At 48.0% G+C, this 16697-nt stretch overlaps 1 protein-coding gene across 8 annotated transcripts in view; it reads right to left on the bottom strand.

The window, feature by feature from the left end:
* PDE1C (phosphodiesterase 1C) overlaps positions 1 to 16697 on the bottom strand; it is a 382013-nt gene that overhangs the window by 231116 nt on the left and 134200 nt on the right. The window contains exons 1-2 of one of the 8 annotated variants that reach the window (XM_037126501.2): positions 5636 to 6055; positions 4870 to 4972 (exon numbers count right to left, since the gene is read on the bottom strand). The exons of 5 other annotated variants lie outside the window; for them this stretch is intronic. In XM_037126501.2, the coding sequence (XP_036982396.2) occupies positions 4870 to 4970 (101 nt within the window). In that variant the 5' untranslated portion in view covers positions 4971 to 4972; positions 5636 to 6055. Of the gene's footprint in view, positions 1 to 4869; positions 5571 to 5635; positions 6056 to 16697 lie in introns of those variants that run through there. 2 more of the 8 variants (XM_037126508.2, XM_053661827.1) reach the window with 2 other exon arrangements.

Raw genomic sequence — 16697 nt, 5'->3', positions numbered from 1 at the left:
ACTTTTTGTTGTCCCAGAGCAGGCAGGCAAAAGAAAAACTCTTGGTCAGGACCCAAGGTACAAGTCATGACTGAAACCTATGCAGCCGTGAGGCTCCCCCACGTCAGGAGAGGAAGAAAGTACAACCATTTTCTGGTCCAGATGGAGGCATAGGTAAACACGCCTTGCCTCCATGCATACAACTATAGCAAAAACTACTGCTACACTACAAAACAAACGTCACCCAGAATAGCCAGAAAATTGAGCTGTGTGCAAGTCTGACAACCAAGGATTTAAAGCAGGCACATTATTCCAGACAGAGAGGAGCGATGGAAATACGGAGAAGCATGGAGACAGAAATGGGTGGCCCACATCCACATGCGGTGGACAGGAATCAGGAGGGACACCTCAGGAGCAAAAGGTCCCAGCCCCAGTCCAGACCACCCAGCCCAGGTCCCAGTGCCCAAAAGATAAGACCCCATAACTTCTGACTATAAAAAGCAGTGGGGCTGGAGTGGCGGAAGAAACTGCATCCCCTTAGAAGACCCACAATGGACCTAGAACTCACACAGACCCAGCCCTATGGGACTCAGCACCAGGGCAACAGCTGGAAGGGCACCAGTGGCATAGGCGGAGAAGGTGAAGTATGAGTAGAAGGCTGCTTCCTCCCAGGCAGAACTCCAGAGGCCAGGCAGAGGCATTGTACCCCTCCCCACCACACAGCAACAGCAGTGTCACAGGTTGCCCCACCCTGGCGATTACCTAAGGCTCTGTCCCATACAACTTAACAGATACACTAGGACAGGGAGTCAAAGCAGCTCTACCTAATGCACAGAAACAAACACAGGGAGGCTGCCATAGTGAGGAGACAAAGAAATATGGCCCAAATGAAAGAACAGAACAAAACTCCAGAAAAAGACCTAAATGAAATGAAAATAAGCAACCTATCAGATGCACAGTTCAAAACACTGGTTATCAGGATGCTCCAGGAACTCACTGGGTACTTCAAGAGCATAAAAAAGACTCAGGCAGAAATAAAGGATGCATTAAGTGAAATAAAGAAAAATCTATGGGGGACTAACAGTAGGAAGGATAAAGCCAAGAATCACGTCAACAATTTGGAACACAAAGAAGGAAAAGGTATTCAATCAGAAAAAGCAGAAAGAAAAAGGAATTTAAAAGGACAAGAATAGAGTAAGGAACTTCTGGGACATCTTTAAACATACCAACATCCAAATAATAGGGGTGCCAGAAGAAGAGGAAGAGCAAGCAATTTAACTATTTTTTCATTTGAAAAAAAGATGAAGGAAAATGTCCCTAATTTGATGCAGGAAATAGACTTCCAGGAAGTTCATAAAGCTCAGAGCATCCCAAACAAGACAGACCCAAAGAGGACCACACCAAGACACATCATAATTAAAATGCCAAAGGTTAAAAGTAAAGAAAGAATCTTGAAAGCAACAAGAGAAAATAAGTTACTTACCTACAGGGGAGTTCCCATAAGACTGTCAGCTGATTTCTGAAAAGAAACTTTGCAGGCTGGAAGGGACTGGCAAGAAGTATTCAAAGTGATGAAAAGCAAGGGGCTACATTACTCTATCCAACAGAGCTATCATTTAGAATTGAAGGGCAGAGAAAGTGCTTCCCAGACAAGATAAAACTAAAGGACTTCATCATTATCAAGTCATTATTACATGAAATGCTAAAGGGAATTATATAAGAAAAAGAAGATCAAAATGATGAACATTCAATTGGCAATAAATTCACACAATTATCAATAATTGAATCCAAACAACAAACTAAACACACAAGCAGAACAGGAACAGAATCATAGACATGGAGGTCATTTGGAGGGTTATCATTTGGGACAGGGAAGGGGGGAAATGGGGGGAAGATGCATGGGTAAGAAGCACAGATTGGTAGGTACAGAACAGACAGCGGGTTGTTAAGAACAGCGTGGGTAGTGGAGTAGCCAAGGACCTTATTTATATGCATGACCCATGGACATGAACTAAGGGAGGAGACTGCTGGGGGGAATGGGGGTACCAGGTGGTGGGAGGCAAAGAGAAAAAAACAGGACGACTATAATAGCACAAACAATAAAATAAAAAAAGAAAGTACAGCCAGATCATATTTTTCCTTGAGTGGAAGATTCCTGAACAAGACAGCCATTAGGAGGGGCTCTTAAAACTCCTGCCCACGCCTACCACTGAGGTTTACAGAAAAATGACAAAAAAACCACTCCTCCCAGGAATGTCAGAGAATAGCATCCCCCTGAGAGATGTAATTAAGAAAGCTCAGGTGTGTGTGGGGGAGTCGTTGCTTAGAGACCTGTGAACTTGTGTATGACAGGGGGTCAGGGATGCAGAGGCAGCTGAGGGACACCTGGAATTGAAGCCACCTCTGAGCTTGGTGTGCAGGGGAATGACCATCGTCATCTGAGTAAACACCCAAGTTTGCAGGGTTTTGTGATCTCTGCTAGAGCAGATAGTATATTTAAAATTCCCATTTCCGAGACCCAATGCACTATTAGGAAGCTGATGATGCTACCAGGCTGGATGAAAAGTTTTTCCTAACACTTCCCTAGGGAAACATGTGAAACAGCCCCAGGGATCCAAATACTTATTGATAATTTACGGCATATCAGGTATTATTGTAGGCACTGGGGATGCGCCAGTGACCAAAGCAGACCGAAAACAAAACAAACCTCTGTCCTCAGGGAGCTTGTATTCTAGGCAGAAAAAAAGACAAGAAATGTAATAAATAAAAATATATATTTCTCTATATATTTAATATATAATATATTGATCGTAACATATTAATAATATAGTATAATTAATAATTATACTGATATATAATTAATTATATACCACAATATTATATATAAAATAATTGTGTATAATATAATAAATACATCATTGTATAGATCATTAATATATTATAACATTGATTTTAATATATTAATATAATACAAATATGTGTTTAATATATAACATATATATTTATATGATACATATAAAATATATATTGTGTGTATATATTTATATATATATATATATAGTATTCAGATGGTGAGAAGAGAACAGAGAGAAATAAAGGAGGTGTGGAAGAGGGTGGGGCTGTAACACATGGGGGTTCATCTGCATTCTCCTGCACTACCTTCCTGGTGACGGACACCCCAGCAACCTGCTGGTAAAGAGCACTCTGGAGAGATAAGGGGCACAAAGACAGGACCTGGGCACACACAAGAGTGGGACTCAGCCCTGGGTCATGGCTTTGCCATACCTTGCAAAGTGCGGGTACATCCCACCCCAACATCTTGGGGACAGAAACCTGACAGACATGAAACAGAGAAAGGTATAAGTGAACTGTGACCACTAAATGCTTTATCGCACAAGGTGTGCCCCCAGCCTTGGAGTAGCTGTGTGGAGTTGGTTTAAACTACAAAGCAGCCAGAGCAAGCAGTTCCTGAGTGTGCGCGCACAAGTCCCTCTGGCCAGGATGGCAAAGAGACCCAGCTTGACAACACTCGGATATTGTACACCTCAGACCCAGGCTTTGTGGATACAAAGAAGTTTCTGTGTGCACCGAAATATGATCAAATGTCATGTTCATTTCACGGGACATGAGCTTTCTGTAAACACCGCTCAGAACGAGGCACTGGTGCCTGAGCCTCCACCACGAGACAGCCTGCTAGCCACAAAGACAAGATCTCCAAATAAGTTACAGCCTCTGCTCACAGGAGCCAGGTACTCCAAATGGGCTGCTCTTTGGCCTGGTTTGCCATTTCGATCAACAGCAGTGTGAGCCCAGTAAGACTACTGATGGAAGGGCTGTATATATTGCACTTTAAATAGGGACCCCTTTAAAAAAATCACAGATGGCCTTGGCTTCCCTTTAGCACATCCCAGCTGGGATGGGGAGTCCCCCAAGATGGAACTCGCTGAGATCAGTGCCTTTCTGATGTGTTCCATTATGAGTTTTGTTGGTGCTTTCAAAACCAATGAACTGCAGCAGAACAAACTGACTGCTAGAGTCCTGCCCTTGGTAGGAACAGAACGCTGAGAGAATACCCTCAGAGAAAAACTTTTTCCCTTAAACCACACTGGATTTGACACCAAATACATGATGGAATGTAATTCTGGGCATTATAGAAGGTTTCTCTGGGACCTGCCTGGGCACCTGGGAAGCAAATTGGAGACAGACACCGCTCCGGCAAAGGAAGTGAATGAAATGCAGAGATCTTTATCCATCAGTCCATCTAGAATTCTGGCCACAGGATTGAAAGCAAACTCCCTATTTCACTGTTCAGAGATTACTAGGAAATCCAATATTGCTGCTGGCCCCCACTTCCTCCAAAATAGTTCTTTCTTCCAGTAACCCATTCCCTGCTACAAAGAAGCCTAAGAAAACACCAGAAGTTGAACTAGGCTGGGAATGGGGAGGAGAGAATTTGGCAGCCAGAATGTATGTTGAATGTGAACTATTGGTAAGTTCTTGGAACACCTGCCAGGATGCTTGCAAGCAGAAAAGACTCTTCCTATAATTTAAAGTCTGGGACCTGAATCCCTCAGCTTCTCTCCCTGAGCAAAAAGGACAAGAAACATCTCTGTGGCATTAAGCTACTACAACTGCAAATAAAGACTTGTTTCCTTCCCCCCAAAGAAAGCGTGACTTGAAAACAGCAAGGCATTCTAAGTCAGGAAGACAGGTCCCTCTGTGGAAAGGAAGGTAGCAGTGACTATAATTAACAGAGAAGCAGTTGTGGAACTTCTGGGCTGGATTTAAAGGGCCATGCCGGATTGAGGTGAGCCCACATGACCCGGGCTGTGTAGTAAAATATCGATGGGAGAGGGAAAGGGAGCAAGAGAAGTAAGCAGATTTACTTACAGCCCTCGGAGCCGAAGCCAGATTTTCTCGATCTGTTCGGGCTGCAAGTATTTCAGAGAGTTGCTCTCAAATTCTTCGATCTCCTTGGTCGGCGACTCCATAGCTGCAGGTTATCACTGAGAGTGGGGCTGAGAGAGTTTGGGCTGTCCCCTCCCGGCCTCCTGGGCTGGAGCCCCTGCTGGCTGCAGAGCCTGAGTTTGCCAGTCACTTTCTCTGACCTCCCCCCTCAACTCCCCCCAAATCCGGACTCAAAGCTGGCTCAGATTGCGGGCCACCCCCTGCCAGGGCGCCTCTGGGAGGCGGCTGTAACCAGCCATGGCCCCAGGCTAATGTCCAGGGATAGCAATTGTACTCCTACTCACACGGCACCTTGGATCTATTTGGAGATATCTCCAAAAAGAGATAAATATAATTATATAATTATATATATACAATTATTGTGTATATATATAATTTTTTTAACAAAGCCACAGAAGTGATCAGTGTGGCAGCTGAAAAGATTTGGGGGAGAAAGGGGGGACCAGGTTGGGAGGGGAGGGAGTCAGGAGGGAGAAAGTGAGAAGGTTAGAGAGGGGCGGGCAATGAGCCTGGGGGGAAGCTGGCACCAGGGCTGCCGGGTGGTCTGACCAGAGCCCGAGCACCCCAACACCCCGTGCACTGGGCTCCGCCCCGCACTCCCAGCCTCGGGGCGCCCTTGGCTCCCCGGCTCCGCGCTCTTGCTCCCCTGCCTGGCTGCTTTCGCGCCCCTCTGTTTTCTTTCACTTACCAGCAGCAGCTCTGCTGACAAGCGAGAAAACTGACAACTGAGAAAAGTCGTCTGTCAGCGCACCGGGACTGGCGTCTGGTCTGGCCCCCGTGGACGCAGAGGGAGGGGTGCACCCGGCACCGCTGTCTGCAGGGCACAGGCTTGGGGGCTGCAGCCTTACACCCCGGGGACACGCGCCAGGGCCCCCCCGCCCAGGAGGGTCCAGGGCTCCTGAAGCCCGCACGGAATGAGGAACACGGCACCGGGCGCGGACAACCCAGGGAAAAGGGATCTGCGTCCTCCCTGGGGCTGTGGGGGCAAACAGGGCGGTGGCGGCGAGGTTCAGAGTTGGAGCCCAAGCTTTCTTCACTGTTCACTGCGCTGGGGCGCACTCCCCCGCTGCTGGAGAGCCGGTTCCATTTTGAAATATGAAAGCAACTGATGAGGACTAAAGTAACCACACATCCACACATCACACTTACAAAGTTCTCTCTCTCTCCCCCCGGGCCCCCCGCCAGGAGTGTTGGGGGGCAGGCGGCAGATAAACAACAGTCCACAGTGAGGAGCGGGCATGTCTGCGGATTGCTGCCGCACACTCCTCAAGGGGCTCCTGCCTGGTGACAAGGGCAGGGGCTGACACTAGGAAGAGTTTCGGCTCCACAAAGCGGCAACTCGCTGCCCACGTCCCCCGGGGTCATTCACGATTCAGTGGACTGCTCTGGCAGCGTGGGGCCAGGTGTGAAGCTGGGGTGGGGGGGTTAACAGGGTGACCAGAGACAGGGAGAGAACGGTGCTCGAGCCAATGGCAGCCCTGCTGTCCTCGACCTGGTGTCACAGCCCCTGGTAAGTGAGGTCACCACCACCTCCCAGGGGCCCTTTCCAGTGGGGGACTCAGGGCTCCTGAGATTGGGGTGCCGCTTGCTCTGTCACTGTATTTTTCCTCACTAGCAGGTAATGATTCTTGGGAAATTTCTATCAGATATTTGCCTGCGTCTGGAAAGTAAAACAAACTGAAGGGCAAGAACTCAAGTCAAGTCCCATCCACGGGACCTGGATGAAGGAATGAAACCCCAGTGTCTGAAAAACCCTACCTGCTCGCCCATGTGGTGGTTGCCGTTTACTTTCCAGAAATTACAGGGGAGGGTGATGAGGATGGCAGGGCCAGCCTGTCCCTTCCTGCCTCGAGGGGACACGCCAGGGCAAAGTGCTTGCACACTCACCGGCCACACAATCTGAAGTCACCTCATCAAAGTCAGTCCTTAAAGGTTTTCTGGAACCACACACACTTTCATTGAGTTTAGACACTCCTTCCAGGCATTGAGCAGCAAATATATTTAATATTAAATTCATTTGTCTCAGTAAAACCAATTTCGCACCCAGTGTCACCCAGCAGGGTACAGTCACCTGGGGGTGGGGCTGAATAAGATGTTAAAAGAAGGGATCTTTCACTGCAGTTAAGCTGGTCGGAAAGGGGGGACGATTATAATTTTCTTTAGAAAAGTTTCTGAAACATTGTGTTTCATTTTAGAAAATGTTTACAAATTAAATAAACATGTATTAGAAAGTCCATAAGGATATAACTTTGCTTTATTTTAGAGACATAATAGTTATGGGAGCTACAGGGCCCTTTGAAGATAATCCAGACTGGGAATTTTTGAATTTTTTTAAGCAATGGAGTAGTATATTTCAAATGACATCTTCTAAGGAATTCCCAAAAGAAAGAGCAGCCCTGGTTGAATGGGGGAGGGGAGTAGGAAGTTCTTAGCGACAAAGACCCCCTCTGCCTTCCCAGCTCATCTCTGGGCAACAGTGCCCCCACTGCCCAGATGAGAACTCAGGCCAAAGCTGGACAAAATGCCCTAGGACACTCGCTCCTAACCCAGGCTCCTCCCTACACCACACTGGGAAAAGCTCGTCTTCTCTCTGCCAACAAGACATCGCTACTTGTAGATATGCCGTGTTATTATGTCACTTGGGTGTTGTTCTCTCTTTATCTGCCACAGACAGGGAATGCCTGATTATTGCAGCAACGTGACAGACCCTGATCTCTCCTGGAGCTCTGCTCAGAGGTGAGCAAATAACAGATGGAAGCCCGCGGGGAAGCACAAGGTCTACGCCACTCTCGACTTTGCTTTAGAGTTAACTTCCACTGTGCCAACCTAGCTTTTTGAGTTAGACTTTTGGGGAAATCTCATGTGGGCAAACAACACTAAGTATATAAGAACGTGTTTGCATACATGCACGCGTACATACATACAAGTGCCAGTTTAAATAGTCCCCCAAGTAGACATAAGTAACTAGCCAACCTCTGCATCATCAGCATCAAGTATCATAAAATCAGAAAGAAAGTGAGCTCCCTGTCCCTGGCAGAGTTCAAGGAGAAGCTGGGTGACTGACCAGAAATCAGGTTTTGTAGGCATGAGAATGACCTGACCGCTGAGATCCCTTTTGCCCCTAAGACTTCATGATTCAATAATAATCACAATCACAGCAACTAGTTAGTACTCTCACCAGTTATTGAGAACTACTGCGTGCCAAATGCTAAGCACATCACAGGTTTGTGTGTTGCATTCACAAAAGGCTTTGGAATAGTTCATTATGCCTGCTTGTAAGTCAAGATGGAAGAGGCTCCCGAAGGTCAGATCACTTTTGCAAAGACATGCAGCTAATAAATGGCAGAGCCAGGTTTTAAAACCAGACCATAGCACAAACTCGTGTCTTTTGCCTTTGCCATAGCACCTCCCTACAGATATAGGGCATGTGACCGAGAGGGTCTGACTTCAGGGGCACTAACACTGGTGGGGAAATTAGGAAGGCTTCATAGTGGAGGTGATGTTTGAACTGAGTCTCGCAGATGGATGAATAGAAGTTACCTACATAAAGATGAGTGGAGGCAGATGGTTCCAGAAAGAGGGCACTGCACAAAAAGCAGCATGCAGGCATGGGAAGGGATGGGGTGTCCAGCGACCCATAAGCAGAAGAATATGGCTAGGGAGAGCCAGAGAAAATGCTACAAGGGTCAGCCAGATCCTTGTGGTCATGAAAGAAGCCTGGGCTCTCTCCCCCCAATAACAGGGAGCCATGGGTGGCTCTCAGCAGTGCAAAGCACAGCCACATGCGGAGGGCATTGCTGTCCTGAATATACGTCACACACTCTGGGCAGTTCCCTGGGAACCTGTTATGGGAGGGTTCAACAACCATGGGCAAAGGGTAACCAGGGCTCCAGAAGACGAATCCAGCTACCAAAGACAGACAAGCTCTTCAGGCTACGAAGAGGGAAGAATCGAACTAAGAAAAGAGACCAAATCAACAAAGGCAGAGCATCATCTCCCATGAGCACCTATCTCCCATGAGTACCTATCTCCCAGCTACAGGATTATGACTGCTGGCTTTGACCACCAGGAAGCCAGCCAATGCCCTGGACACACTCTTCAGGGCTTAGACCTGGTGTCACCGAGAGGGTCTGTGGAGGGGGAAATTACAGAGAAGTATTTGGGACATTGGAACTCACACCATTGGGCCCAGCAGCCCATCCTCCTCGCCCACACCAGATACTGCCCATAACACGCTGCCAAAGAGGCTCTTCTCTCCACTGGTGTCCCTTTCCAGCAAGAGGTCTCTTTGGTGAGAGTCATGCTGCTGGTCTCTTTGACGTCTTCTCTGTTCAGTTTTAGGATTTGGGGCAGACTCTATCCCAGGAACTGCCCCCACTAGAGAAAAGAGGTGCAGCAAGAAGAGGTGAATTGGCCAAACCCAGGGGACCCCCATTCTCAGCCCCACCTGAAACGGGGCTCTGAGTAGCCAGAGAGTGGCCCAGAGAGGCAGGAGGGGAGATGGGAGGAGAGACAGGATGAAGTCCCAACTCAGAGATGGTCCGACACAACCTACCTGTGGCCCACAGTTTTTACTCCTCTCTCTGGCAGGACCCCTCAGTTGCTCTGACAAAAGGAGCTCATGGAACCCTTCCAACAGGGGTGGCACAGGCAAAGGAAAGGGCCTGGAGTGGCACCAAATCCCATGGACCCAGAATAAGACCCTCCTCTTCTCCAGCCATGGCTCACTTGGGCTCACTGACCTCTGGATCCCTTTCAAGCCTTCATATACCCTTGTTTGAAACCCACAACCTGGCCTGGGCCAACCAAGCTTTCCACAGGCACCAAAAAGCTGTAGGAAAACCCGGAGTCCAGATCTGACTCAGCTAGATTTGTCTGTAACAGACAGAACCCAGGCTGGCCAATGAGAGACCTCTACTCTGTAGCTCAGAACAAAGGGATTGGTCTGACAGTGGTGACATGTGACTCAAGCTGATCCAATTCTGCTTCCTTATGGGAGATTTGATGTGGCCGATGGGAAAAAAGAGAAGGTCTAGTTCTCTTTTCTTTGAGATAACAAGCTATAAGCCTTGAGTTTATCTTGGTCCTGAGGTTCTGGTACAGTGTACCAGAAAGATGATACCACCACAGAAAAGCAGAGAGAAGTAGAGGGACAAAGCAAAAAGTGTGAAATAATCTTTTGAGCCCCTTGATCCTGCTATGCCTGAAGCCAGCAAGATACCCACAGACTTTTCAGTTATATAACCCAAATAAATGCTCCCTCACCCCATTTTTCTCACTTACATTAGGCTGAAATCAGATTTACATTCCTGACAACTAAAAAGAATCCTAATACAACTTCACTCTTAGAGGACTGTTATAAGGAGTTTTAAAAAACAATGGATGGCCAGTGCCTTAAATATAATAGTGGTACTTCTCCCACCTTACCCATGCAATAGGAAATGAAGGGAAAGAAGCTGGACAATGGTATAGGAACCATGGAGTGGGCAGAGCACCCAAGGTAAATATGAAGAGGCTTCGTTGTCTTGATAAACAGATACATTAACAATTTTGATTCAATAACTTTTTGATAATGACCTGTCAGTGTATGCTCTATCACCCACGTTAGCCCCTCGAAACAGGCCTGGAGTGAGTGAAACGCGCATTCTCGTCCCAGTTTAGGAATGAAGAGGATGAGGTCCAAGAAGCCCGCTGGCCTCCCTCTGCCAGGTCTACCCTCCCGCCAGCAGCTGGGCAGCACAACAGCACAAGGCTTCCTGACTCCCAGCCACAGGGGGTCAACCTGCCTCTCCGAACACACTGCCAACCCAGCAGAAGTAACTTGGCTGTACTGATGAAACTGAAATTTTTGTTCATGGGAAACTGCTGACGTGACAGTCAGCCACATTCAGACCCAAATGCACATAAATCAGCAGGTTGCCCTTCCTGGGGCTGGAGAGCAAGTTTACATGTGGAAACCCTGGGCTTTGAAAGGACCTGGGCAATGCCACTGTCCAAGCTCCTAATGACCTGGACAGGAAGGAGCAGGCAGAGTTAAACAACTGTGCACAGTGCCCTGCTCTCGGTGGCAGAGCTGGGACCAGAAGTGATGCCCCCAGACAACCAGCCCAGGGCTCTGTTACCTCTGAACTTACTTCCTGGGTCTCGAAAATGACTCCCGCTTCCACCAGAGGATTTGGTTCAGTGGCTTGTGTACAGATAAGAAGAAGAAATGCCCATGAAAAAGCACAGGCTGTTGACTAAGGCTTCCTGAAGGAAAGGGAAATGGAGAGGACTAGCGAAGACAGACTCCAGGAAAGTGGAAGTGTGCCTGAGGGCGCAGGTAGCAACAGGGGACTAGGTGTGACGGGTGTCAGAGGGTGAAGAAAGGGACAATGGCAAGGTTGGCTACCCTCCGAAAGCCCCTTCCAACTGGGAACCGCGAAATCTGTTGAGCGGGCGTGTAGTAGATGCAGAGTGGAACTGTGACTTAACAAGCACGATTTAGAAAGAAGGACAAACTTTTTTTTTTTCAAGCATGGTTTCTGAACTGCCACTACAGAAAATTTACAGATTCATATCTCTGTTATCTGGGTTCGGGGAGGGGGAGAATCTGCCAAAAAAAATACATACTGGAGTCTTTTAAACTCATTCATTCATGCGACAAACATTTGCTGAGCACTTAACATGGGCCAGGCATTCATGTGTGATAGTAGATGTGCAGCGATCAGTAAAAAATCTGGCGCCTGCACCACGGAGTGCCGGTCTGACTGGGGAACAATCCTAAACAGATTATCAAACAAAAAACACATCATTGTGAAAGTGAAATGAAACTGGACAGAGTCCAGTTAAGAGAGAAAAGGGGCTGAGACTTATTTATAAATAGGTTGGCATTTCACCTGGGTAACAAACCACCCCTCAAAACTGAGTGGCTCCAAACCACAGTAATCATTCCTTACTCTCATGATTCCAGGGCCTTCATTTCCTCTGCCGGTCTTGTTTCGGGGTCTCCTATGCAGCTGCAGTCAGAAGACCACCAGGGATAGAAGATCCACTCACAGTTCCACTCATTGTCCCTGCAGGGCCCCCCCAGGGACAGCCAGGAGGCTGGGCCCCTCCCTCATGCTCTCCACATGGTCTCTCTGTGTGGCTAGCTTAGACTTTCTTACATTGAGCTAGATTGTGACAGGAAGTATTTGAAGAAGGACAAGCCCAGGACTGTTTGGTTACAGCAATCCCAGGGCTAGCCCTGATTCAAGGGCAGAGGAAATAAATCCCACCTCCCAAGGGGAAAGTAGTGACAGATTTTACAGATGTCTTGAAACCACCCAGGTGGCCAGGGATGGCCTCTGTGAGGAGGTGACATCTGAGCCAAGAAGCGAAGAAGGAAAAGGAGTCATCCAAGTAGCAAGGAGGAGGAAAAACATTTCTGACATGAAGGAAGAGCATGTGCAAAGACTCTGAGGCAGGAAGGATGTGGCCAAGGAATCCGAAACAGGTCAGTTGTGTCTGGAATGCGGAGGCCAGAGAAGAGGGGGAGGAGGCGGGCGGGTGGGGGCCCTGGAGGAGCCCTGCGGGCACATTGGGGCCTGGCTTTCATTTGAAGTGCAGTGGGGAATCTAGGAGGGATTTCCACAGGAATGCAGGTTTATCCACAGTTACTCTGGTTGCTGTGCGAAGAACAGTTGAAAAGGAGCGAGGATGTCCCCTGGCTTGATCAGAGATGCTGAATGATCTCAAAAAGCAACTGAGACTGGGGAGAGATTCTAGACACACACTCTCTGACATTCGAATCTGTGACAATACCGAACTCATTCATCAGTGACCATGAAGTGAGTTCCCTGATGGTAGTATTAGGCTTCAGTACCATGGGCTCCAGCAGAGCAGTGTCCTGGAGGGCGGGGAATCACAAACACTTGTCCATTACTGTCCCCCCCCACCCCCCAGGTGCATCACAGACTGATGTACCAACTGAGCTTCCCTGAGAAGCACTGTGAAACGTATTTCATTTATGGCCCACAGTGTTTTCTGCCAAATAAATGATGTCCAAAGAACAAATCTGGGACAAGGGAACAAAGGAATCTTCAACTAAACCAAAAGCTAATGTGGGGTTACTCAGGGAAGACAGTAAGGCAGTGCCTAGGTTCCGTCCTGGTGCATGAAGGGTTACCTTTTGTCATCTGGCAGCTGAGCCTCCCCTCCCTGCACCCACCAGATAAGTGAAATGTTACTTTTGGAGTGATTCCAGCACACAAGGGGGATGAGGGAGCCGAACCACGCCTGACAGTACTTACAAAATTGTCCTTAGGGACTTCACAATGATCCATTCTAGCCCCTGTGATTCTCAGAAGTGAAAGAGATTTTAAGACCCCAGATAATAAGAGAATAAAGTCTCTATGAATGTCTTCTACCCACATGCTGACAGATTCCCTGCTAATAAAAAAGACCCTGAAGGCACCTTGATTTGGCCCATAATCCTTCACATGTCCAGACTGACAGACCCATCAGAAGTTGATATATGCTTATATTTCTCCTCCTCCAATATAAATAGACTCCTGTAAGCAAAGAGTGGGACTTGATTTATGGAGAGGAAGGGAAACTTAGAGACACGATTTAAAAGTAATTAGCACACAAAGCAAATCTTAGCGAGAGACTGGAAGAGTGCCCCGTGCTGCCCGCATCGCCATGGAGCCAGGTGAGCCCTGACACACACCAGGTAGTTCTGCGGCTTCCCCTCCGTCCGGGCTAAATGCAAATGCAGAAATGACAATTGTTCTCCTCGGTAGCATTCAGGAAGCACTGGAGGACTTTAACCAAAGCACAGAAGGGAAAGAGTGCTGGGTCCTTGAAAATAGCTCCAATCAACTCAATTAAGGCCCTGTTAGAAGTTATGCAGCTCTCACTGCCGGCCAATCAAGCAGAGCCTTCTGAATCAGTTCATTTCTACAAAAGAAAGCTGTCACTTAATACCTCCCTTCCCCCGCCCCAGCTCGAAGAACTTTTACGAAAACCAGTACCAACTCACCATCCGTATAACAAAGTCGAAGCACCCTCTGTACCCTATACAAAAACTAGTCTCACTGGTCTGGATTCAAATCTTCATTATCAGATCATTAATTGTCCACACACTCCTATTCTACCAATGATTCGGTCTTCCCGAAACCAACCGTTTCTGCCAAGATTAATTCCAAGCCATTCCTAAAGATACAGCTCTGATTTGGAACGCCTGACCGCTTTTCCTATTTATTTATCACAGGGTTTATGTGTCTCTCACTATGTGCTGGAACTGGCTGGTCAGAGAGGAAATTTCAATGTATGACCTTTTCAAAGTCGAACTCAGTCGAGTATTTATTGGTCATTTACTCCTGGTGACCTTGGAACTTTATTTGATAACTGCAGCTTTTAGAAACAACATTCTCATCAAAGGAAATGTGTTTATGGGAAAATATTGGCAGGGAGACTGACATCATTCAATTTGATTGCAAATGTGATTAGAATTCAACAATAGCCTACCTCCCATGGTTATTGTTTAGCCCTGCAAACCACCATGAGTAAGTATGGCATTTAAAATAAAATAAAAGGGGAGTGGGGGGGAGACAAGGAAAGAACACTATTCCTAAAAAGACTGCAGCATATTTCAAGGCCAAAAAACTTCTGAAAATGTCAGGATTAGACTTCTCTTTGTCTCTCTTCTTCTAAACCAATTAAGCAGGTGCTTAAATTTGAGCACTCTGAGTCTGCTCTGCAAAAGTATGTGCCAACACATTATTCCGGGCCTCTTGGAAGCAGCCTGGCGCCACGTCCTTTCATGCCCTCGCTAGCCCATGTCGCCTGGCATTTGTAAACATTTGGTCACGCTTGTCTTGTGGGCGGGTCACTCAGGAGGCCAGAGCCTCCACAGTGGTGAGGAGGCCCCATTTGTCCCAGCTGCTGCTAACCATTGGCTAGATTGATATCTCCTCAGAGGTGCTTTCAGAGCCGAAATTGACAGCGCCACCAAGGCTCTGTGACGTCCCTGGTTGTTTGCAAAGCAGAGGAAAATCCCTCTGTGCACCACCCGGTGGCTCTGACCTCACTCCTGCCCAGCGTGCTTGCCCATCTTCAATCACCCAAGAAATGGCGCAGAGGCAAAGCCGTGCAGAGGAGCAGCTGTGTGGAAATAACCCGCAGGGATGGCCAGATGTGACTCATGCTTTTCACCTTCGAAGGGAAAACATTTAGGAGCAGGATTCCACTCTGGCCTGCCTCCAAGAGATAAGACGGAGACAGAGACAGAGACAGAGACAGAGACAGAGACAGAGGGAGAGACAGAGGGAGAGGGAGAGGGAATTTCCTTCCCCGCTGGGCGAATAAGGACTATGGGATGCAGCTGGAAGAAAAGGGCCAAGTCCATATGCATGGGGACCCAGGGCTGACATATTTCCAGCTCCCTGGGTGACTGAGCAGGTGTCAGAATGTGTGCGCAGAGCCATCCCTGCCTACTGAAGGGCAGCGGGTTTGACTCTGGGTCATATCCAGGGTCACTGCCAATCTCTCTCCTTATCCCAAACATAAATATTACTACCCACCTGAGCAGTAGCAGTAATAGCTTTGGTACAGTGATTGTCATAAGAGCTTCTATGTACCATATGTTATATGTACTTCTCTCCGTAAGCATGATATCCCACAAAACCCTCCCACTGAAACTTAATTCGCCCAAGGTCATGCAGTTAAGAGCCAAGGCTGCACTTGAACTGAAGCCTGTCCTTGACTTATGATGGCGTTTCTCAGAAGTAGGTATTTTTTGTGCAAGTCGGAGGCTGACTCTATGCATCTGGCCAACACACGGCCCTCAGACCCAAAGCCCTCTGATGAGGACACTACTACTTTGCAATTCCTGAGCACCCTCTTGAAGCAGCTGTATAAACAGGGTCAAGGAGACAAAGCAGAGAGGAGACCACTAGCCCAAGGCCACACTTGCAGACATGGGAAGTACTAAAATAAAAGCAGTTTTAGCAAATTTCAAGTATATGCTACAGTATTATTAGCTATAGTCACAAGCCGTACGTTAAATCTGGAGAATGTGTTCCCCCTGCATAAAGAAACCTGGCAACGTTTGATCAGATTCTACACCACAGCACCTCCACACTGGTGCCCGAGGCCTCCGTGGGCGTGTCCTGCACAGGTTTCACGGGGAGGCGGGCTCTGTTCCCCAGGGTTGTAAAGACCACAGGGGAGTAAACACCCGCACTGAGCACGGTGGAAGGGAGGCATTAGGGACTCCAGGTAAGAAACTCAGCATGTCCTCGCATCCCCAGGAAGCTCCTCCATTGCCCGCTCCACGTCCCTGCTTGTTACCCTCGCAGCATTTTCCTCCCCAGGGAGGAGGGGAGAGGAGGCCGCAGTGAGAAGCGCACTTGCTCCGCCTCATGAAGGCAGGACAGGGCAGTTTCTTGGCGCCATTTTCCTGGCTCAAACTCCTCTCATTCCGTTCATCTGATTTTTCCCTCGCAAGAAGCAATCAGAGGAAAATGTTCTCCTGGAATGATGCATGAACGTGAAGACAGAATGCCGGGAGCTGAAATGCTGCAGCCCTGAAACTAATGCGCGGAGCTCCGAGTGCCGGCAGCCTGTCGTAATAGCACCGTCCTATTACTGCTACTAATGAAATCACAGCACTTCGGCACGCATCGCCCTCAGGGACAGTCCTTTTCTCAGGCTCCCCAAATCAGAGCAGGGAATTAGGCTGGCGTCTGCCCTCTGTGACGGGCACTGAACCCAGATTAACAAAG

Source organism: Artibeus jamaicensis, unplaced genomic scaffold (assembly GCF_021234435.1).
Source record: "Artibeus jamaicensis isolate MK-2021 breed Jamaican fruit bat unplaced genomic scaffold, CSHL_Jam_final contig_1016, whole genome shotgun sequence".
Taxonomy (NCBI): domain Eukaryota; kingdom Metazoa; phylum Chordata; class Mammalia; order Chiroptera; family Phyllostomidae; genus Artibeus; species Artibeus jamaicensis.
Note: the sequence above shows the minus strand (reverse complement) of the source record. Positions and strands in the feature narration are given on the sequence as shown.